Source organism: Panthera onca, chromosome B4 (assembly GCF_046562875.1).
Source record: "Panthera onca isolate mPanOnc1 chromosome B4, mPanOnc1 haplotype 2, whole genome shotgun sequence".
Classification (NCBI taxonomy): domain Eukaryota; kingdom Metazoa; phylum Chordata; class Mammalia; order Carnivora; family Felidae; genus Panthera; species Panthera onca.
Window position 1 is genome coordinate 138,617,537 of NC_138345.1, and position 16,757 is coordinate 138,634,293.

Here is a 16,757-nt window from a genome sequence, read left to right on the forward strand (position 1 = left end):
CCGGCTGGAGGAAGCGCTCACCTCGCGCCCCGGAGCGTCTGCTGACCTCTCACGGCAGTTTCTCCTCCACTGGGGGGGGGGGGGGGGGGGCGTGGTCCTGCCCCTCTTACTGGGGGTGGGGCACCTGCCGCATGGCTCCCAGGGGGCCCAGCAGCAGGGGACCCAGGAGCAGGGGACTCGGGAGTGGTCCTCGCCGCCGTCCCCGTGCCACGGCGGCTGCCGCCGCTCACTTTCCCGGAGCAAGAGTCCATCTAAATGGCTTCCTGGCTCCCTGGGGACGAGGCCCGGGTGTCTGGCGGTTGGAGGGGGGGGCTCTGAGGTGGACCCCAGGGGGCTCTCGCTGACCGCCTCGGGGCCTGTGTTTGTCTCGTGCAGAGCAAGTGCACCGGCACCTGGAGCAGCACGAGGTGCGTTACCTGCAGTTCGCCTTCCGCTGGATGAACAACCTGCTGATGAGGGAGGTGCCCCTCCACTGCACCATCCGCCTGTGGGACACCTACCAGGTGAGCTGTCCTGTGTGCGCCCGCCCGCCCCCCCACTGCGCTCCGCCGGGGCCGGTGAGCTGCGCCTGCTCTTGCCCCTCGGCATCTGCTCGGTGAAAGGCGGTCTTTCGAAAGTCCGTCCCTGGGGTCTTGTCGTCTGAATCGACGCAAAACCGGGAGGAGCTTCCCGTAGTCCTGTCTGTAGCTGAACTTCATTCCGACCGCGCGGTGACTGCATCCCTGGGGCTCGCGAGCGGTTACCTTGGGTCCAGATCCCGGGGTTCCGGCGGGCTCTGTGCCTGAGCCGCAGCAGCGGGGAATGATCACACTCAGGACTCGCGCGTGGTCTCCGTTTTGAGTTTACTCGTAATAAAGATTTTTTAAAAAAATCACTGACAGATTCAGCGCAATATGAAATTTTCTCCTCTCCACCGATTTTGATGGAACTCGTTTCTTCGGGAGATTGAGTTTTCTGGAACAAACCACCTTTGTTCCCTCGAGTATCCCCTTGCTTATTCTAGCACCTTTTCGTCTCGTTGGAGATGTTTGCCGAAGCCGAGGCCGCGCCGCGGGGCTCACACGCCCGCTGTTCGTCATCACTGCAGATGGCAGGAGCCTTACGTGACCGGGAGCGGGGTCCGCGGAGGCCGGTTTCTTCACCGAGAGGCAGGGTGTTTGCTGCCGTGGGCGACAGCCCTCCGCGGGCCCCGGACCGGCAGGGGGGTGGGGTACCTTCGGAGACCGGGAAGGGAGCTCCCCTCGGTGGCTGCTTTGCGGGCAGGGTCAGTCCCGGCCGGTGGGCTGGGCTCCGCCGAGGGAGCCTCGTCCGTGGACATCCGTGACCGTGTGGGCAGGAGGCAGGAGGCCTTAGAGCTTGTCCTGCCCTCCACTCCCCTTCCCTCCATCGAAGGGGCCTTGGTGTGGACCGTGCGTTCTTCCTGTGGGGTCGGAGCCCCCGTGCCTGCCGCCGTCCTACTCTGAGCCCGTGGTCACGGGAGTCCTCAGAGTTCTGTCCCTGACGGTGGTCCTTGTGCCCCACGCGGGGCCCGCGACCGTCTTGTGGTTCTGAAGCCCAGCATTTGGACTTGGCCGTCCTTTCTTGCTGCTCGCATATTCTGGTGATGCTCGCTACGGAATTTAGGACCACTCAGCCGCTTGTGTGCAGACGCCCCACTTCGGTTTTACTTTTCTGGGGACCCGGCAATTACAGAGTTTCTGGCCACCGACATTTGCTGGGACATAAAGCCTTCCTTGGGCTGTTTGGTTAAAGTGGCCATCAGTCTGGTGCTATTAACTGGGTCTCAGCAGCATCACAGGAAACAAACTTAATATCCCGTGACTTGGGAACGCTCTCCATTTGTGATGGGTTAGGCTGTTGAAGACCCTGCCTCTTCATTAAACACCAGGTTCCTTGTAATACTGTCCCCATTACAGATAAATTAGGTATGAAGTCAATTGTGTTTTGAGGAGCCAGGAAATGGATCTGCGCGTCCGTGGTCCTGCGCCACCTCGCTAAAACTCCTAATAGGTATTAAAACTTTAAGCACAGTTGTGGCATCTTTATTGAGTTAATTTTCCTGAAATTAAATTTTGTCATGAATTGACTCATTTGTACCGTGGACTCATTCTTGAACTGACAGTACCCTGGTCATAAACCTTTTCATATCTTAAAAATTGGGGATATTTCTATTTTACAGGCCCAAGTAACCATGAAATTGTATTGCATCTTTTGGCAATGAAAATACATAGTAATCACGGGATGGCGTTCGGGCGATCACTCTCCCCTAAACTGGGGTGTTTACTAGCTGGGCCATTAGAGTAGCTCTTTAACCCTCACGAGGGAGCGTGAAGGCCTCCGGTGTCGTGTGTCCGTGGAGGGTCTGGAGACACCTGCTCTGTCCAGGCTCCCAGCTAGGAAGTGGCGTGCATGTGAATGAGGTCAGCATAGGCGTGAAAACAGGCATTTAAACAGCACAGACGATCCAGAGCCGGCCGTGCCAAAGGGAGGTGGCCCCCGGGCCCCCGCCCCCCGGGCACGTCGCACGTTGTCGGAAATGGTGCTGGTGCGGGTGACTGTGGCCGGAGGGGGCAGCGGCCCCCCGGAGAGCCCGGCCGTGGGAGCGGGTTGCTGGACCTCTGGTACTCGGCCGCCAGCTTTGCCTCTGGCTCCCCAGCCCCGGACTGTGGAAAGGAGGTGTCCCGCCCTTCCCGCAGTGCTTGGATGCTGACGACTCGGATGAGAGAGGCCTTTGCCCTCGGTCTGTAGCCGCGGAGGGGAGGTGGTCAGTCCCTAACCCGTTGGGGCCAACGATCTGCCAGGCTGCCCCCTTGTTTTGTTCGGTCTTCTCTCTGACTCCCTTCTCTTCCCCAAGCCAACCCCTTGGTCTGCGCCTGCCAGGAGGCACGTCGGCTTTGCTCTCTGGGACGAGGGCAGACTCAGAGCTGGCGGGGGTGGGGGTCGTGGGGGGGGGGTCCCCATTCTGGCAGCTCCCGCACCCTTCTGCTGCGACTTGACAGTGACGTCGGGAGCTCGGCGTCCTCCCGCGGACCGCAGGGCTGGGGCGGGGCGGGTGTGCCAGAGAGGGAGGACGAGCTCGCACCCCACCGGGTGGGGCCGAAGCTGGAGCAGGCTCCCCAACAAAGTACGAAACTCGAAACCTAAAATCAGGCCTGAGTCCCTGATGACGTAAGACGGACTCGTGAGTAAATGAGCCAAGAGACAGGTCTCCGACGCAGAGGATTCCAAACACGTCCGCGGATACCGGGCCCTGGAGTTGCTGGGGCCGAACCCCCTCCCTCCGCGTGGGCCGTGCACACGGGCTCCCCCCCGGAGGGCAGGGTGGACGGGGGTGGGGGTGGGGGAGCCTCAGCCAGGTGACCGAGGCAGACACCTCGGGGATCAGTCAGGCCGACCGACGGCAGGCGCCCTGATGGGGAGGGACGAGGAGGGCCCTTCACCTGTGGGCTTCCTCCCGAACCCGGGACCCCAGTCCAACCCCGAGCAAAACGTCAGACGGATCCTGAGTCACGTTCTGCAGGGTTCCCGACCGGTACGCCTCAAACCCGTCAACATCACGGAAACCAAGGGAAGTTGGGAAAATGGCGTCAGCCCGGAGAAGCCCGAAAAGGCAGGATCACTGCACACGACGTGTCCCGGATGGGATGGGATCCTCGGACAGCAAAAGGCACGAAGTAAAGAAGGAAACTAACCGAGTGGAGCGTACACTCGACTTAACCATTGCGGGCCCGCACGGGCTCTCCGACGCCAACAGCTGTACCAGACGGTTGTGAGCTGCTGGGTGCAGGTTCCCTGTCCCGTCCTTGCCGTTCCGTGCCATCCCTGGGCACCTCCCGGCTTCCTGCAGCTCCAGAGGTCCTGCCCGGCCTCCTCGTGTGACCTGACACCTCCCTCGGGGACACCCTCCAGAGGGGGCTGTCGCCGCCACAACCGGCCACTGCCGACCGGCCACGGCACGCGTCCGTTCTCTCCGTGGTGGACGACCCAAGTCGGAGAGCAGGGTGTCTGCACAGGTGGCTCCCGTGCGAGCTGCCGTCCTGGCTCACGGGTGGCGGCCTGCGCACCCCGTCCTCACGCGGGGAGAGCGCTCTCTGGCCCGTCTTCCTCTTGGTAGGGGTGCCAGATTAGCAGATCAGGGCCCCCTGTGGCCTCCTTAACCGTACTCGCTGCGCAGAGGCCCTGTGTCTAAGCCCTGTCCCGCCGCGGGTTGGGGGCCTGCAACCTGTGAATTTGGGGGAACACAGTTCAGTCCGTAAGGTGCCCCTTGGGGGGTTATCTGGAGCGCCCCGGGCGGACGCCTGTCATGTGACCAGGATTACCGCCGTCCCCCTGCCGGACTGTCCCTGTGGGGCTGCAGCCTTGGGGCTGGGCCCCCACCGCCCACCCCACCGTGGGCCCGGGCCCTCCCTGCGTTAAACCTCCGGGGTGGATGGGTTGGTTCTTGGCAAGAAAGCCGCTCAGCTGTGCTTCCCTAGAGCTCTCAACTCGGGGGACCCTCCCTGGTAGAGGGGCCTCGAACGATGCTTCCCTGGTGCCCTGGACGTTCCAGCTGCGCCGCCGCCCCTGGCTTGTTCCCGTCCCTCCTCGGGGCTGCTCCAGGCAGGATGTGTGCAGCACCCCGGCTCTGGGCCCCCCTCGCTCACCGTCTTTGGATTTCACGCACGTTCTCTGGAATTGCTCACCTGTGGCAAAACGGCACAAACGTGGCTTCTGTCTGTGACCCTGGCGGGCCGAGGACTGTGCTTGTGGCTCTGGGCCCATGGGGCGGTGCCTTCTGAGGCCCAGGCTCCCCTCAGGCCTCTCCCTGCAGTGGCAGAGTCCCGGGAGGGCACCGAGCTCGTCTGCACTCCCTCTCCACGTCCCGGGGTCACACTTTGTGTTGGGAGACTTGTGGGAGCTCCTCCTCTGGCAGGTCCGGGGACAGGAGCTGCCATTGTGACCTAGCCTGGCTGCCCCTCCTCCCGAGATCCGCGGAGGGGATGTGCCCTGTGGGCTGTCGGCCAGAGTCCCTGAGCCCCAAGACACAGTCTGGGGTGAGCTGCTCCCACGCATCTGCCGGGCTCATGCACCTCCCTGTGAGCACGGTGTCCACCACAGGGGACCTTGCCGGGGACGGGACGGGCCCAGAGCAGTTGGCAAAGGCTGGTTTCCCCAAGGGCGGAGACCAGAGTGGAGTTTCCAGCATGGCATTCTTGTGTACTAAATGACTTTCTGATGTGCTTTAGCTTTCCGGGGTCTCGTGGCTCCATACGAATTTTAGGATTGTTTTCGGTTTCTGTGAAAATATCATGGGAATTTTGATGGGGAGTGCAGCGAATCTGTGGATGGCTTTGGGTTGTGTGGGCCTTTTCAGGGAATTAACTGCCCAGTGCGGGAGCGTGGGGCACTTCCCATTTGTGTCATCCTCGGTTTCTTCAACCATTGATTTACAGTTTTCAGTCTTTTGCTCCTAAGTATTTTATTCTTTCTGCTGCCCTTGTGCATGGGACCGTTTTCTTAATTTCTCGTTCTGATAGTTCATTGTTAGGGTAGAGAAACGCATCTGATTTTCATAGGTTGACACTTAACTTGCAACTTGACTCAATTCGTTTATCCAAAGGAAATGAGACCAGTGTCTCCAAGGGATCTGTGCACCCCCACATTCACTGCAGCATCATTCTCAGTAATTGTTCTCAATAACCCGATGTGGGTGATCACGTGCATACAGGTGCGGGAGCCTGGCCCCGGTGGCGAGGAGTGGGGAGGGAGGCGCAGGGAGAGGGGTGCAGGGAGGGGAAACCCTGGTGTGCACAGAGCCAGTGGGAGGGATTCCGGAGCAATGCGTCCAGTAGAAGGTTCTGGGATGATGGAAGTACCTGGTGGGGTCACCTCTAGACATAGTGGCTTATTCAACTCTTGGAAAATGTGACCGAGGAACGGAATTTTTAGTTTTAATTTCTCTAAGTTTAAATCGAATAGGCCCACGCAGTGAGTGGCTGCCTTATGTGGGGTGCAGCTCTGGGAAGGGGGGCAGGGTCAGTAGGGCATCATGGGGAGCGGGCAGCTCCACCTGGAAGGCCCGTGGGCACTGGGTCAGTGGAATGCTGCCCGTCGATGGCTGTAGACAGGTGCACTTGGGGTGGGGTGGGGGGGCAGCTTGTGTTGAGGTGACCTTCCCATCTTCCGAGTGGTGTGGCTGTGCGGGTGTGGGAAGGGGGCGGGAGGCAGTGGGCAAGGCTCAGTGGGTGGTGGGGACGCCCCCTGCCACGGGCTGGGGTCCTTTCCTCCCTGACGTCCCGCAAGGCCGATTCAGAAGCGAGTGTGCCGCCTGGGTGTGTCCTGGAAGGAGGAACCCCACAGCTGGGGTCGAAGGGCTGGGTCCCCGGGGGACATCGGGGCTCTGGCCGGTCCTCGGGGAGTGACCCTGGGGAGTGACCCCTGCAGAGCCGGCCCCCGGGCCGAGGGTGTGTTCCGGCCAATGCCGCTTTCCACCCGCCGGCCCCAGCACCGCCCGGTCTCGTGGGCAAGTGTGCGTGGCTCGGGGAATGGCTCCTCTCCTCCACTGAGGCCGGAGCCGGCTTTGGTAGATGGGACTGGTGCCGAGCGAGCCATCGGAGGCCTTACGCTTCCCACAACCTACTGATTTTGTTCAAGACAAGGAAAAACCTCCTGTCGGGTGAGTGTTGCAAGATGACTTCGTTTACCTTAAGGCATTTACTAAATTCCTTCCTCGCGGTACCCGAGGCCACCTGAATTCTAAGTAGGACAGCCTCCACTGCCCACACGCCCAGGGGCGTCTTCAGTCACGCTCTTCACGGGGCTGGCGGCAAATCACGCGCGAGGAACCGCGGGGTCTCTCCAGGCTTCAGATCCGGTCACTTGCGTGCTGTCAGCCTTAGGTCGCGACCTCCTGAGGCAGGGCCACCACACACAGCCGCTCAGAGCAGGCCGTGCCGGTGCTCGAGGCCCAGGCCCCCAGGCACCCGGGGCACACGTGTTCAGGGAAGCGGCACGACCGGGTCCTAGGGTGTTTTTAATGCCAATAAAGCACCCAGTGGCCCACCTGCGGCCAAATGGATCTGGGTCTTCTGGGAAAAGATCTGTGTGGACGTGTCACATGGGCCCTCGGCTCTGGCAGAACGGCCTCTCTCCTGAGCGCAGCTCTACCCTGGTAGCCTTGGGCCGGTTGCTTCCTGAAGCGCGTGTTGCGAGATCACCGTGGGGATCCGACGAAACGTTTCCCGCCGGGGGTCGGTAGGGCGTCAGTCTGTGTTTGGGCCTTGGGGTCTCAGAATTAGGGGACCGAGGCCCCACCTCCCTTCACCGTGAGCCGCGGTTGGGTACCTGCCTCCTGCAGACTCGCTCGTGCCCCAGTGCCCAGCATGGCACCACGGCGAGAGCGGGGCCCAGGTCGGCGTCACTCAGGCAGTGTGTGGCCGGAGCCGTGCCCAGGAGCCAGGACCGCTGCCGTGAGCCCATGTCTCCGTGGCCCTGGCCAGGCCCTCTGCAGCCCACTGAGCCACGGGGCGGGCGGAGTTTACAAAGGGACGTTGGCCCCAAACCCTGTGGTAGGGGAGTGCCGTGTGAGCCCCTGGGTTCCGTGGGCCGGCCGTGCCGGCTCGGGCAGCGGGGGAGGGTTGGGGCCCCCACCTGCCCACTGCTGCGAGGGGCCACCCCAGGGCCCTGACGCTCCTGGGTACGCGTCCTGAGGTGGCTCTGATCAGGACACTGCCAGGTTTGCTCCTGGGACATCCTCAGGGCAGTCGGCCCTTTTGCCTCATTTGAGGTGAAATCTTTCCAGCGTTTTGGTTTTCTGCTGCGTGGCCTGTGCAGTCCTCGCGGACCCTGGAGAAGGCGCATCGGAGACGGTGAGGGGCAGGGCCTCCCTGAGCTCCAGAGGACGTGCCCGCATCTCTGAGGAAGAGCTCGACCTTGCACCTGGTGGGTGCCCCCTGCCTCATCCAGTCAGCTGATGTTTGCTGAGCACCCGCCCTGGGCCTGGCCCTGTTCTCAGCCCTGGGGACACAGCGATGGAAAAGACGGGCCCTGACCTCAGGGAGCCCGCGTCCCAGCGAGAGAGCCTGGCCTCCGGTTGTGAGACAGTCGCTAACGCACGCCTCTGCTGAAGGTGTACCAGGACGCGTGGTCCCTGGGATCGTGCAAGCCAGGGTGCAGCGAGGGCATCGTGGGCCCTGAATGGGATCTGCTCCCGTGGTGAAGGCTTCTGGCAGGATGTCTCGGGGAAGGAGGAGTCCTGAGAGCCCAGGCCTGGACGGAATGAACGAGAAGCGTGTGGAGCAGGAGGGCCGGCGGGAACAAGGGCGCGTGGGCAGCGGGTGTGCAGGACGCGGGGTGTGGAGGAAGGGCCTGCTGGATGCTGCCGTGCCACAGGCAGGGGACAGCTGTGGCTTGGTCATGAAGGGTCACTGTGGAACCGACGGGAAGATACCGATTTGCAAACCAGGCACTGTGTGTGATTGGCCCTCACGCCAAGGATGCGTATCTGCTGACGACCTACATCTGTCCATCTGTCCGACCACCAGTCACTCCTTCCACTCGTCCACCTTCTCCAACGTGAGCCCTTGTTTGCGTGGGGTCTGACGTGGACCCCAGATCCATTGAGATGTCTGAGCGGCATCTCTGCCCCTAGGGGTCCATTGCCTGGTGGGGGACACGTGCTCTGCCAGAGGTGATGAGGTTGGGGACTTGGGGACACCTCACTCTGCCCAGGGGTATAGAGCAGGCTTCCCAGAGGACATTTCAGCAGGACTTTGAGCTGAGGACAGGGCTGGGCCCAGAGCCGGATGCCAGGAAGTGCTTGCCGATGGTAGGAGCGGATTTGGAGGCTGAAGACGTGGCTGGGCCCAGCCTGCTCTTCGGGAGGTGTGCTGGGTGTGGCTGCATCATGGTGTTTGGGTGTCGGGGCAGAGCAGAGGCCGCTGCTCTCAGCTGGGGCCACGGGCAGTGGGTGGCCAGGGTGGGGGGGCGGGTCTGGGTCCGTGGTCTCATCCACAGGCTGCTGGGCGCTCGAAGCTCTTTTCCCGGAGGATGACTTAGCTTCCGCAGCCTGGGTTCCCGCCCGTGAAAGAGCTTGGTGCTGGTTACTGTGGCCAGTCTTCCAGCCCTGCCGTCATGGGCACCTATTACTGTGGCTGCACCTGCAGCCCCACCTGTCATGCTTGCCTGTCGAGTAACCTCTGGTCCCACCAGCCCCACCTGTGGGGAGTCCCCTTGCTGTACTGCGGGCCATCCCTTCAGGGCAGGGGTGTAGATAACCAATTTGTTGGTGCTGGGGCCTGGTGCCCTCCCACCGGGCCGAACTCTGGGTGGATGAAGCCCAGAGACCCAGAGGGAAGAGTGGGTGGGGCGGTCCAACCGAGCGATTTCTGGGGGGGGCGGGGCAGGTGGAGGCTGGGAGGCTGGGTGAGGCTGGGGCGGGCATCCCGGGGGCTGGGTCTTCAGGCTGTGGCTGCCTCAGTGATCGGTGCCCAGTTTCAGTCATGCACAGGGTTGCCCCTACACCTTTTGTCCTTTGTTCCACGGCCTGGTCTTTCTCCCAGGGGTCCTTCTGGACGTCTTCTCCCAGCCCCTTTACGAGGCTGCCTGAGCCCCTGTCCTCCAGGGTGACTGCAGCAGGGTCACTGGCCACACCCGGGGGGCGGGGGGCAGGCACACACTCTGAGTGCAGCCCCCGCGGGAGCGCCGCACTGTGGGCCAGGCGACGGCCCTTGTTGGCTCTCCTGAACCTTCCGGGGTGCCTCAGCGCCGATTCACAGTGAGCCAGGTGGCATTGAAGCTGATGGATTGGGTTAATCTAATAAAACTGGAGAAGCAGGTCTCCTTACAACATACTTTTTCATAAGCCCATTAAGATTTGAGGTCGTAAGCTTTTCATGTCTGCCCTCCTCCGGGAGCAGGCATAGATCACTGTCAGCTGGGTGAGGATTTAGAAATGAGAATATTCAGCAAGACTGTGCTCACCGCTGATAACTTTGCGGGGAGGAGCCAGGAGAGGGTGTCTCTGCTCCTTCGGTGGCAATAAAGTCAGCGTCCTGGGGATTTGGAAGTGGCGTTTAAAGAAGTATCTAGAATGTCTTTAGCGACTCAAAGACTTTCATTCTTCATATTTCAGTCAGGTTGGGCTTTATCGGCTTATTCCAGGCTCGGGGACTGAGGAGACGATGTCTTCCTTCTTCAGTACTTTGCTCTGGCACAGTTGGCCACGTACGTGGGGCCCGAGTCTGCTCCACCTGCTTCCCGGGAGCAAGTGGCTTTCTGGGCGGTGGCTCGGGACACCCAGCAGCTTCCACACTGTCACTGACCTGGGCAGAGAAGTTTGCTCTGTATTTTAGCCTCTGAGGGCTAACTTTCATAACAGATAAAATCTTCGCTTGTGGGAGGTTACGTAAAGAGTGACTGTCGTGCATCTGCCCGGCGGCAGGCCGGGCAGGGCAAGTCCTTGTTGACGGCCACGCGTTCACCTCTGGAAAGTGCTGTCGCAAAGTGGCAGTCACGTCTGGAACTGGGGTGAGGGACAGTTCCTGGGGGGAACTGGCTCAGTGGGGCCGAGTGCGTGGTGTGGGCTGGGAGAGCCCGGGCCTGCCAAGTTTGAGGAAGAACCGGGGGCTTTGCATGACGTAGTGGGAGTCAGCAGTGTGGTGTTGCCTCCCCACCTGTCCCTCCAGGTGTCACCAGATTCTCTGGCCCCATAGACAGAGGCTCGCCGAGCACCGTGCTGCTCCGTCCTTGCTAGAGATCCGTGTGTCCTGTCACTTCCTTTTGGGGAACCGTGGACCACCGGGTCCTAGCCGGCTGTGGAGTCATTGGGACAGGCCCCTTGGTTCTTGAGTGACCAGTTTGGACACACACACAGGTTGACCCGGAATGCCTGTGGAATGAATGAATGAATGAATGAATGAATGACCCAGACCAGCGGGGAGGGGGCTCCCACCTCCTGTAAAGAGTGAGGCAGGAGAAGGCGTGGCTGGGGAGGGACACCCTGGGACACAAGGGCCTGGCGTTGGCATTGGACGTGGTCTTTGTGGCTGTGGATGGGGAACTGGAACGTGTGAGTAGAGCTAACAGGGCTTGGTAATCAAAATGTCCCTCTGCTGGAGCCACGGGTGACCCAGCCTTGTCCAGGCTTGAGCTCATGAGGAGGCCGAGACCAGTGACACTGGCAATCGCCAGGACACTCCAGCCCCGAGCCCGGGTCCGCACATGCCCAGAGCAGGGCTGCTGGAGCCCCACGCAAGGTCACACCGCGGTAACAGCTTGTCACAGCCTCACTGAGCTCTGAAGGGATATGTTCGTGAATATTTTATCTGCAGTGTGACTTCAAGCAACCTGTCTGACTTCTTAGGCCTCTGGACAGAAGGTTCTGGAAAACCAGGGGCTGGAGGAAATCCACAGGGGCCTGGCTTCATCTGCCGCTCGAGGTCCTCCTGGGGCTACTGGCCAAGGGAGTGGGCAGGGTGTGTGTGTGTGTGTTTGTGGGGGGGGGGGGTCCGCCAGCCCCATGGGACGGCCCCTTGTGCCCAAGGCCATGCTGCCCTCACTACATGCACAGCCCGAGTTCTGCCGTGCTTGGGAAGGGGACGACTGTGACATGTGAGATGCAAATAATACACTTGTGGGAACGCTCCTGAGTGTCTTACTACCGGTGGTGTAGACGATGGTCCTTCAGGACTGCAGCGCTCACTTGCGTGGGGTGTGTGCTCGGTGCCAGGGGAGAGAACACGGGAAGTGTCTGCCTCCGGGGAACCTGTGGTCCTCGGGCCACCCCGACCCTCAGCACTTAAGACGCCTCTCTTAGAGCAGGGCCGGGAGCCGGTCCGGGGGGAGGGATTTGTGCACGTCCTCATCGGAGGAGCCGTGAACTCTGTGAACCCCTCGGCCCTCTGCGAGCTGACTATGCTCCGTCCTCATCCTCCGCGTCCTCCACCTGCAGGGGGGCCCATCCGGGGCAGCAGGCGTCCGCCCCACATAGCCTAGTTTCAGTCCCCGTTTTGTGTGGAGGACGTAACGGGCCCTGCAGTTGTGACCTTGCGCCTTCATCACCCCACACCCTCGTCCTCCTTGGGGCCCAAGTCAGGTTCTACCTGAATCGGGGTCTCCCGAATTGCAGTTCTGTTTGCCAAATAAATGCCCATTTGTGTCAATTTCCAGCGAGTTCTTTCTTGGCTGTCACCCTCTCTTGCAAGAGGTGCTTGGCGAGCACAGGGTGGTGGGACGAGATGGCCTCTGGCCAGTGAGGAGGTGGTACGGTGCTTTGGGGGTCCTGTCCACCCTGCCTTTCTTTCCAGCCCTGTTCCTTCTCTTCTTTGTGTTCGGAGGGGAGTGGAAAAGTGTCCTGCCCTGCCATCTGTTCCAGAATCAGTGTCCTGGGCTTGCTCAGTGTCCTGGGCTTGCTCAGTGTCCTGGGCCAGGGGGACCACAGGCAGGGCTGTTCCTCTGGGAACCAGCACACGACACCTGGTTCCATGGCTTTGGTGGGCGTGAACTGGAGACAGGTGGCGGGGCCCTCAGTGCAGCAGTGGGCCCCCCCAGGACCGTCGGGGTCCCCGTGACCCCTGAACAGTGTATCAGCAGGCCCCCTGTCACTTTGTTACCGCGAGCCTCTGCAGGCATACTCTGAATTCTCATTTAGAGTCACAGATGCCCTGGGGGAGTCGAATCTGGGGTTAGAGTAGGATGCTTTTAATGTGATAACTTGTCTCTATGAATGTTTATTTGGAACAGCGCATTCATTTTGAGTACTTGGGCTCGCTGGGTAATATCATATCACTCGTGAGCGCGGGCGTGGAGCCACTGACCCTGCTGTGCTCTCCCCTAGGACACCTGTTGGCCTGTTGCCCCTGCTGCTGGCTGGGAGTGTGCGTGTGTGTTTGTGTGTCTGGGTGTGTGTGCACGCGCACCTGTGTGTGCACGTGCGTGCCCCTTAGGACTCTGAGCCACTGATAGGCGATGGGCACGCTGGCAGACTGTGGGAGGGCCCTGGGGCCTTCGAGATGAGGGGCCAGGAGGGAGTGAAGGGCGGGTTGGCTCGACCTCTGTGGAATGAGCCGTGTCTGATGCTGGCGGCCAGTTCCCAGCACCACTGACGGCCCGCCCCCACCCCCACCGCTCAGTGAGTGGCCCTCTCCTCCGGAAGCTGGGCCTTCCCTGGCCGGAGAGTGGGGTAGGTCCTTAAGAGGGACCTGCAGGCAGCCTCCAGTGCCTGTTGTCCACCTGTCGGGGATCCGGAGAGCAGACAGCCATCGAGAGACCCCCGGGAGGAGGGACACCTGTGTGCACAGGGGAAGGTTGGAAAGCTGGTTTGGGTGAATTCGTGGCGTCTCACGAAGCTAGTTCCCGACCGAGGACCACCACGCGCCTTCTGCTAAATCAACTGACAATGTGACGTGTGCCAGGCACGTGGTGGTGTTCCTGCGCCTCACCTCCTGTGCTCGCACGCCTGCCAGGGACACCCAGAAGGAGGCCCCGAGGGCCGCACGCAGGCCGTCGTGAGAGACGGAATCGTGAGGTAAGCCTCACACGCCGGGGACACAGACCCCGTCAGCAGATGCTCCTGGAGGCGGCCTTCCTGCCGGGTCACAGAAGAGGAAACCGAGGCTCAGAGAGGCCCTGACCCGTCCTCGGTTATTTGACGAAGGAGCGAGGAGCCCCGGTGTGAGCGCCGAGGCTCTCGGGAAGCGGCCGTCTCTGCTCAGAGCCTGAGTGGCCCCAGGTTCCCAGGCTGCAGGCGGGGCCGCCCGAGTCCCGGGCGCAAGCGGCCCCCGGTTTCGGTGCCGCGGCCTGAGGGGAGAGCAGGAGCCGGGGTCCTCACCGAGGTGACATGGGCGCGGCCGGGCAGAGAACAGCACGTCCTTGGGAGGGTGTGGTCCGTGGCGAAGTCTCGCCTCGTCGCGCTGGCCGCGGGTGGATTCGCGGGCCGCGAGCAGCGTCAGACTCCCGTTTCTCCTTCGCGGGAACACCACCGGCGTCACGAGGACGCCCGTGTTCCCTGGCACTCGTGCCGCCGTCGTGCCAGCTCCCAGCCGCCGCCTCCGTGCGCCGGGCTCCCCCGCTGCATTATTCCTACTCCATGGATGCGCCTCTCGGCATCCGCTCCGGAAGGCCCTCTCGCGGCCCCTCCGTGGCCGTCGCCCGCACGGCGGGAGGCTTTCTCGGAGGCAGCGGGGCGCTCATTGCTGTGCTGGCGTGTGCGGCTCCACTTCTTCGAAGGCCCGTGGAATCCGGGCATCCGTCTCCCCTCGCTGATGTGATAACAGAAAAAAGACGCTCTGCCTCTGATTGAAGTCAAGTAGCAGGGCCAGTGGCGGGCGCCTGCCCGGATTGCTGATGAGCGCTCTTCCGCGGGGAGGCTGGGCTGGGGCCTCGCGCACGGCCGCGCAGTGGGGGAACGCCCGCCCCTGCCTTTGTAAGGGGGGGAAACGGGACCGTGTCTTTGGCACAGACCGGTCTCCTCGTCCTCAGAGCTGGTGTGGTGTGGACGGGTCCCCTCCCTCCTGGGTGATGGGGCCGGGGCGGGTGATGGCCTACACCGCCCGCACGGACGCCGGTGTGGACTGATCCCTTGTCTCCGTCTGGTCCTGGGGCCTCCTGGGGCTGGAGCTCCCCCTCTAAGGGCTCTTCCCCACTGGGTGCTGTCAGTGTTGGAGAATGTGGTTAAGGGTAAGCTGGCTCCGAAGGCACGGCGGATTTGACTTCACAGCGGAGCCTGGAGCCACGTCCTTCAGGACGAGCCCACTGGTTCCCAGTCCTGAGCCCAGCGCCCTGTCCGACCTGGAAGCCGGAGACAGGAGCTTCATTCCTGCCCGTGTCCCCTGTCACCCACCCCTCTCTCCACAGCCCATCTCCCATCCAGCCACCACCGTGGCTCCCGGTTGGACTTCCTGCAGCCGCCTTGGCCCTCAGTCGCTGGCTCCCAGGACGCCAGTCTGGTCTGTCCTCACTGACGGCCGCCTCGGGGTGTCTGTCTGCTAGGCCGGCCTGCCTGCTCTCCAGCCCCTGCTGCAGGCCGTCAGGGCTCCCCACCCAAGCCCGGCTGTTCAGGGGGTGCAGTTCAGGCATTCTAGAGTGTCTGCAGGTAGGTTCCGGTGTTCGTTGTGGGCGCGGCTCAGACTCCAGTAGAGGAGCGAGGGGGGCTTTGGCTCCGTGTTCTGTCCCCTCCCTCCCAGCTCTGGTTCCCTCACCCTGCGGGTCCATCAGCCTTGTCTCCTTGCCCCAGAGCCCCTCAGCCCCCTGTCCCACCTCCCCTTCCCGTTCTGTGCAAGCTTCTAGAAGCTTTCTAGTTGTCTCCTCCATGTATAGGAGCCAGGCCACGTCTGGACTCACGTAGACCTGGGTCCGTGTCCAGTGCCGCCCCGTTGTCTCTGGGAGAGGCGGGCACAGCCCCTCAGCTCGCCGTGTCTGAGCTTCCTTACCTGTCACGCGGAGATGGGACACCTGGCCAGGCAGAGCGCGGCTACACGTGACAGGGCAGGCGAGCGGTGGAGACCCCGAGCTCTGCAGCTGGGCAGCGGGCATCCGGCCCCGCCGTCGCTCCCGGATGGCGCTGGCCCCGCGGGCTTCCCTGAGCGCCATCGAGGATTGCAGGCCAAGGGGCCGGGGCAGGAGGACCTGCTCACTGGTGCTGAGCTGGTAACCCCACCCTTCCCGCTCCTGTCTGCTCATGGCCGTGACCCCCACAGCCTCTCCCTTGTCTTTGCACTTCCTGACGTCTCTCTGCCCCCTGGCCCGCCTGCCTCGAGCCTCTGTTCAGTTTGCTGCCAGAGCTACGTGTTGTCACGTGAGTGTGCTTCAGAGCAGGGACCGCTTCCTTTACAGACAGGGGACGGGGCCCAGAGACGGGCTGTCCTGGGAGACGGGGCAGGCCCTCTCCAGCTGGGCTCCCAGGGGGCCGGCCTCGGTTGGGTCAGTGTCTAGGCCTCAGTGTCCAGAACGGCATCCGGCACGGGCGTGCTGCTCTGTCACTGATTGTTAAGTGAAGTGGCGTCAGGGACGAAACACCGAAGACCCAGTGTCTGTGCCCGAGTGCCTGCCGGAGGGGGTGGGGGGGTTAAGTGGTGGCGTGGCTGGGGCAGGTGGACGTGGGTCCGAGGGAGGTCAGACCACGGGGTAGGCTTTCCCCGCCAGCTGTCCCCTGCATTGCATCACGAGGGAACACCGGTCACACCGGAGTTGTGGCGGCGCCCCGGCATGGTGGTGGGTGTCCCACCCGCCCGCCCCTTGTCCTCTTTGTGGTCGTGCCAGAGGCACGGTTGAGGCCATCTTACAGAGGCGGAGCTCGAGACTCAGGTTAGCGCTCTGTCCGGAGCCACCCAGCTGGTAGGTCGCAAAGCCGGGAGACGGGTCTTGCTCTGCGAGTGCCCTCGCCGCCTGTCACCTGAGCTTGCCGCTGGAGTCCCCGTGCACATCCATAGTCCGCCAGCACAGGCATGTTCTCGTTGGATACCCGGAGCTCCTTCTGCTCGGAAGGCGCTGGGGAGAGGGTGTATGAGACAGGTGAGGGAGGAAGACAGTTTCACGGGTGATTCTCCTCTCTCTCTCTCTCTCTCTCTCTCTCTCTCTCTCTCTCCCTCTCTCTCCCTCTCTCTCCAGGTGGATTCTCCCTCCCTCTCTCTCCCTCCGTCTCCCCGCCCCCCCCCCCCCCCCCCATACACACTGACTCACGCTCAGCTTTTGAGAAACCCTGGTCTCCTATCTACTTTCTGTTGAAATCGCTTGAGCTACACATATAAAAGTGTTTTGCAAATATTTACCCGAGTGTTGAG

The 16,757-nt window shown here is 62.2% G+C and overlaps 1 protein-coding gene across 3 annotated transcripts in view; it reads left to right on the plus strand.

The window, feature by feature from the left end:
* TBC1D22A (TBC1 domain family member 22A) overlaps nucleotides 1-16,757 on the plus strand; it is a 320,419-nt gene that overhangs the window by 230,649 nt on the left and 73,013 nt on the right. For all 3 annotated transcript variants that reach the window (XM_078449286.2, XM_078449287.2, XM_078449288.2), the window contains one exon: nucleotides 376-503. In XM_078449286.2, the coding sequence (XP_078305412.2) occupies nucleotides 376-503 (128 nt within the window). The remainder of the gene's footprint in view (nucleotides 1-375; nucleotides 504-16,757) is intronic.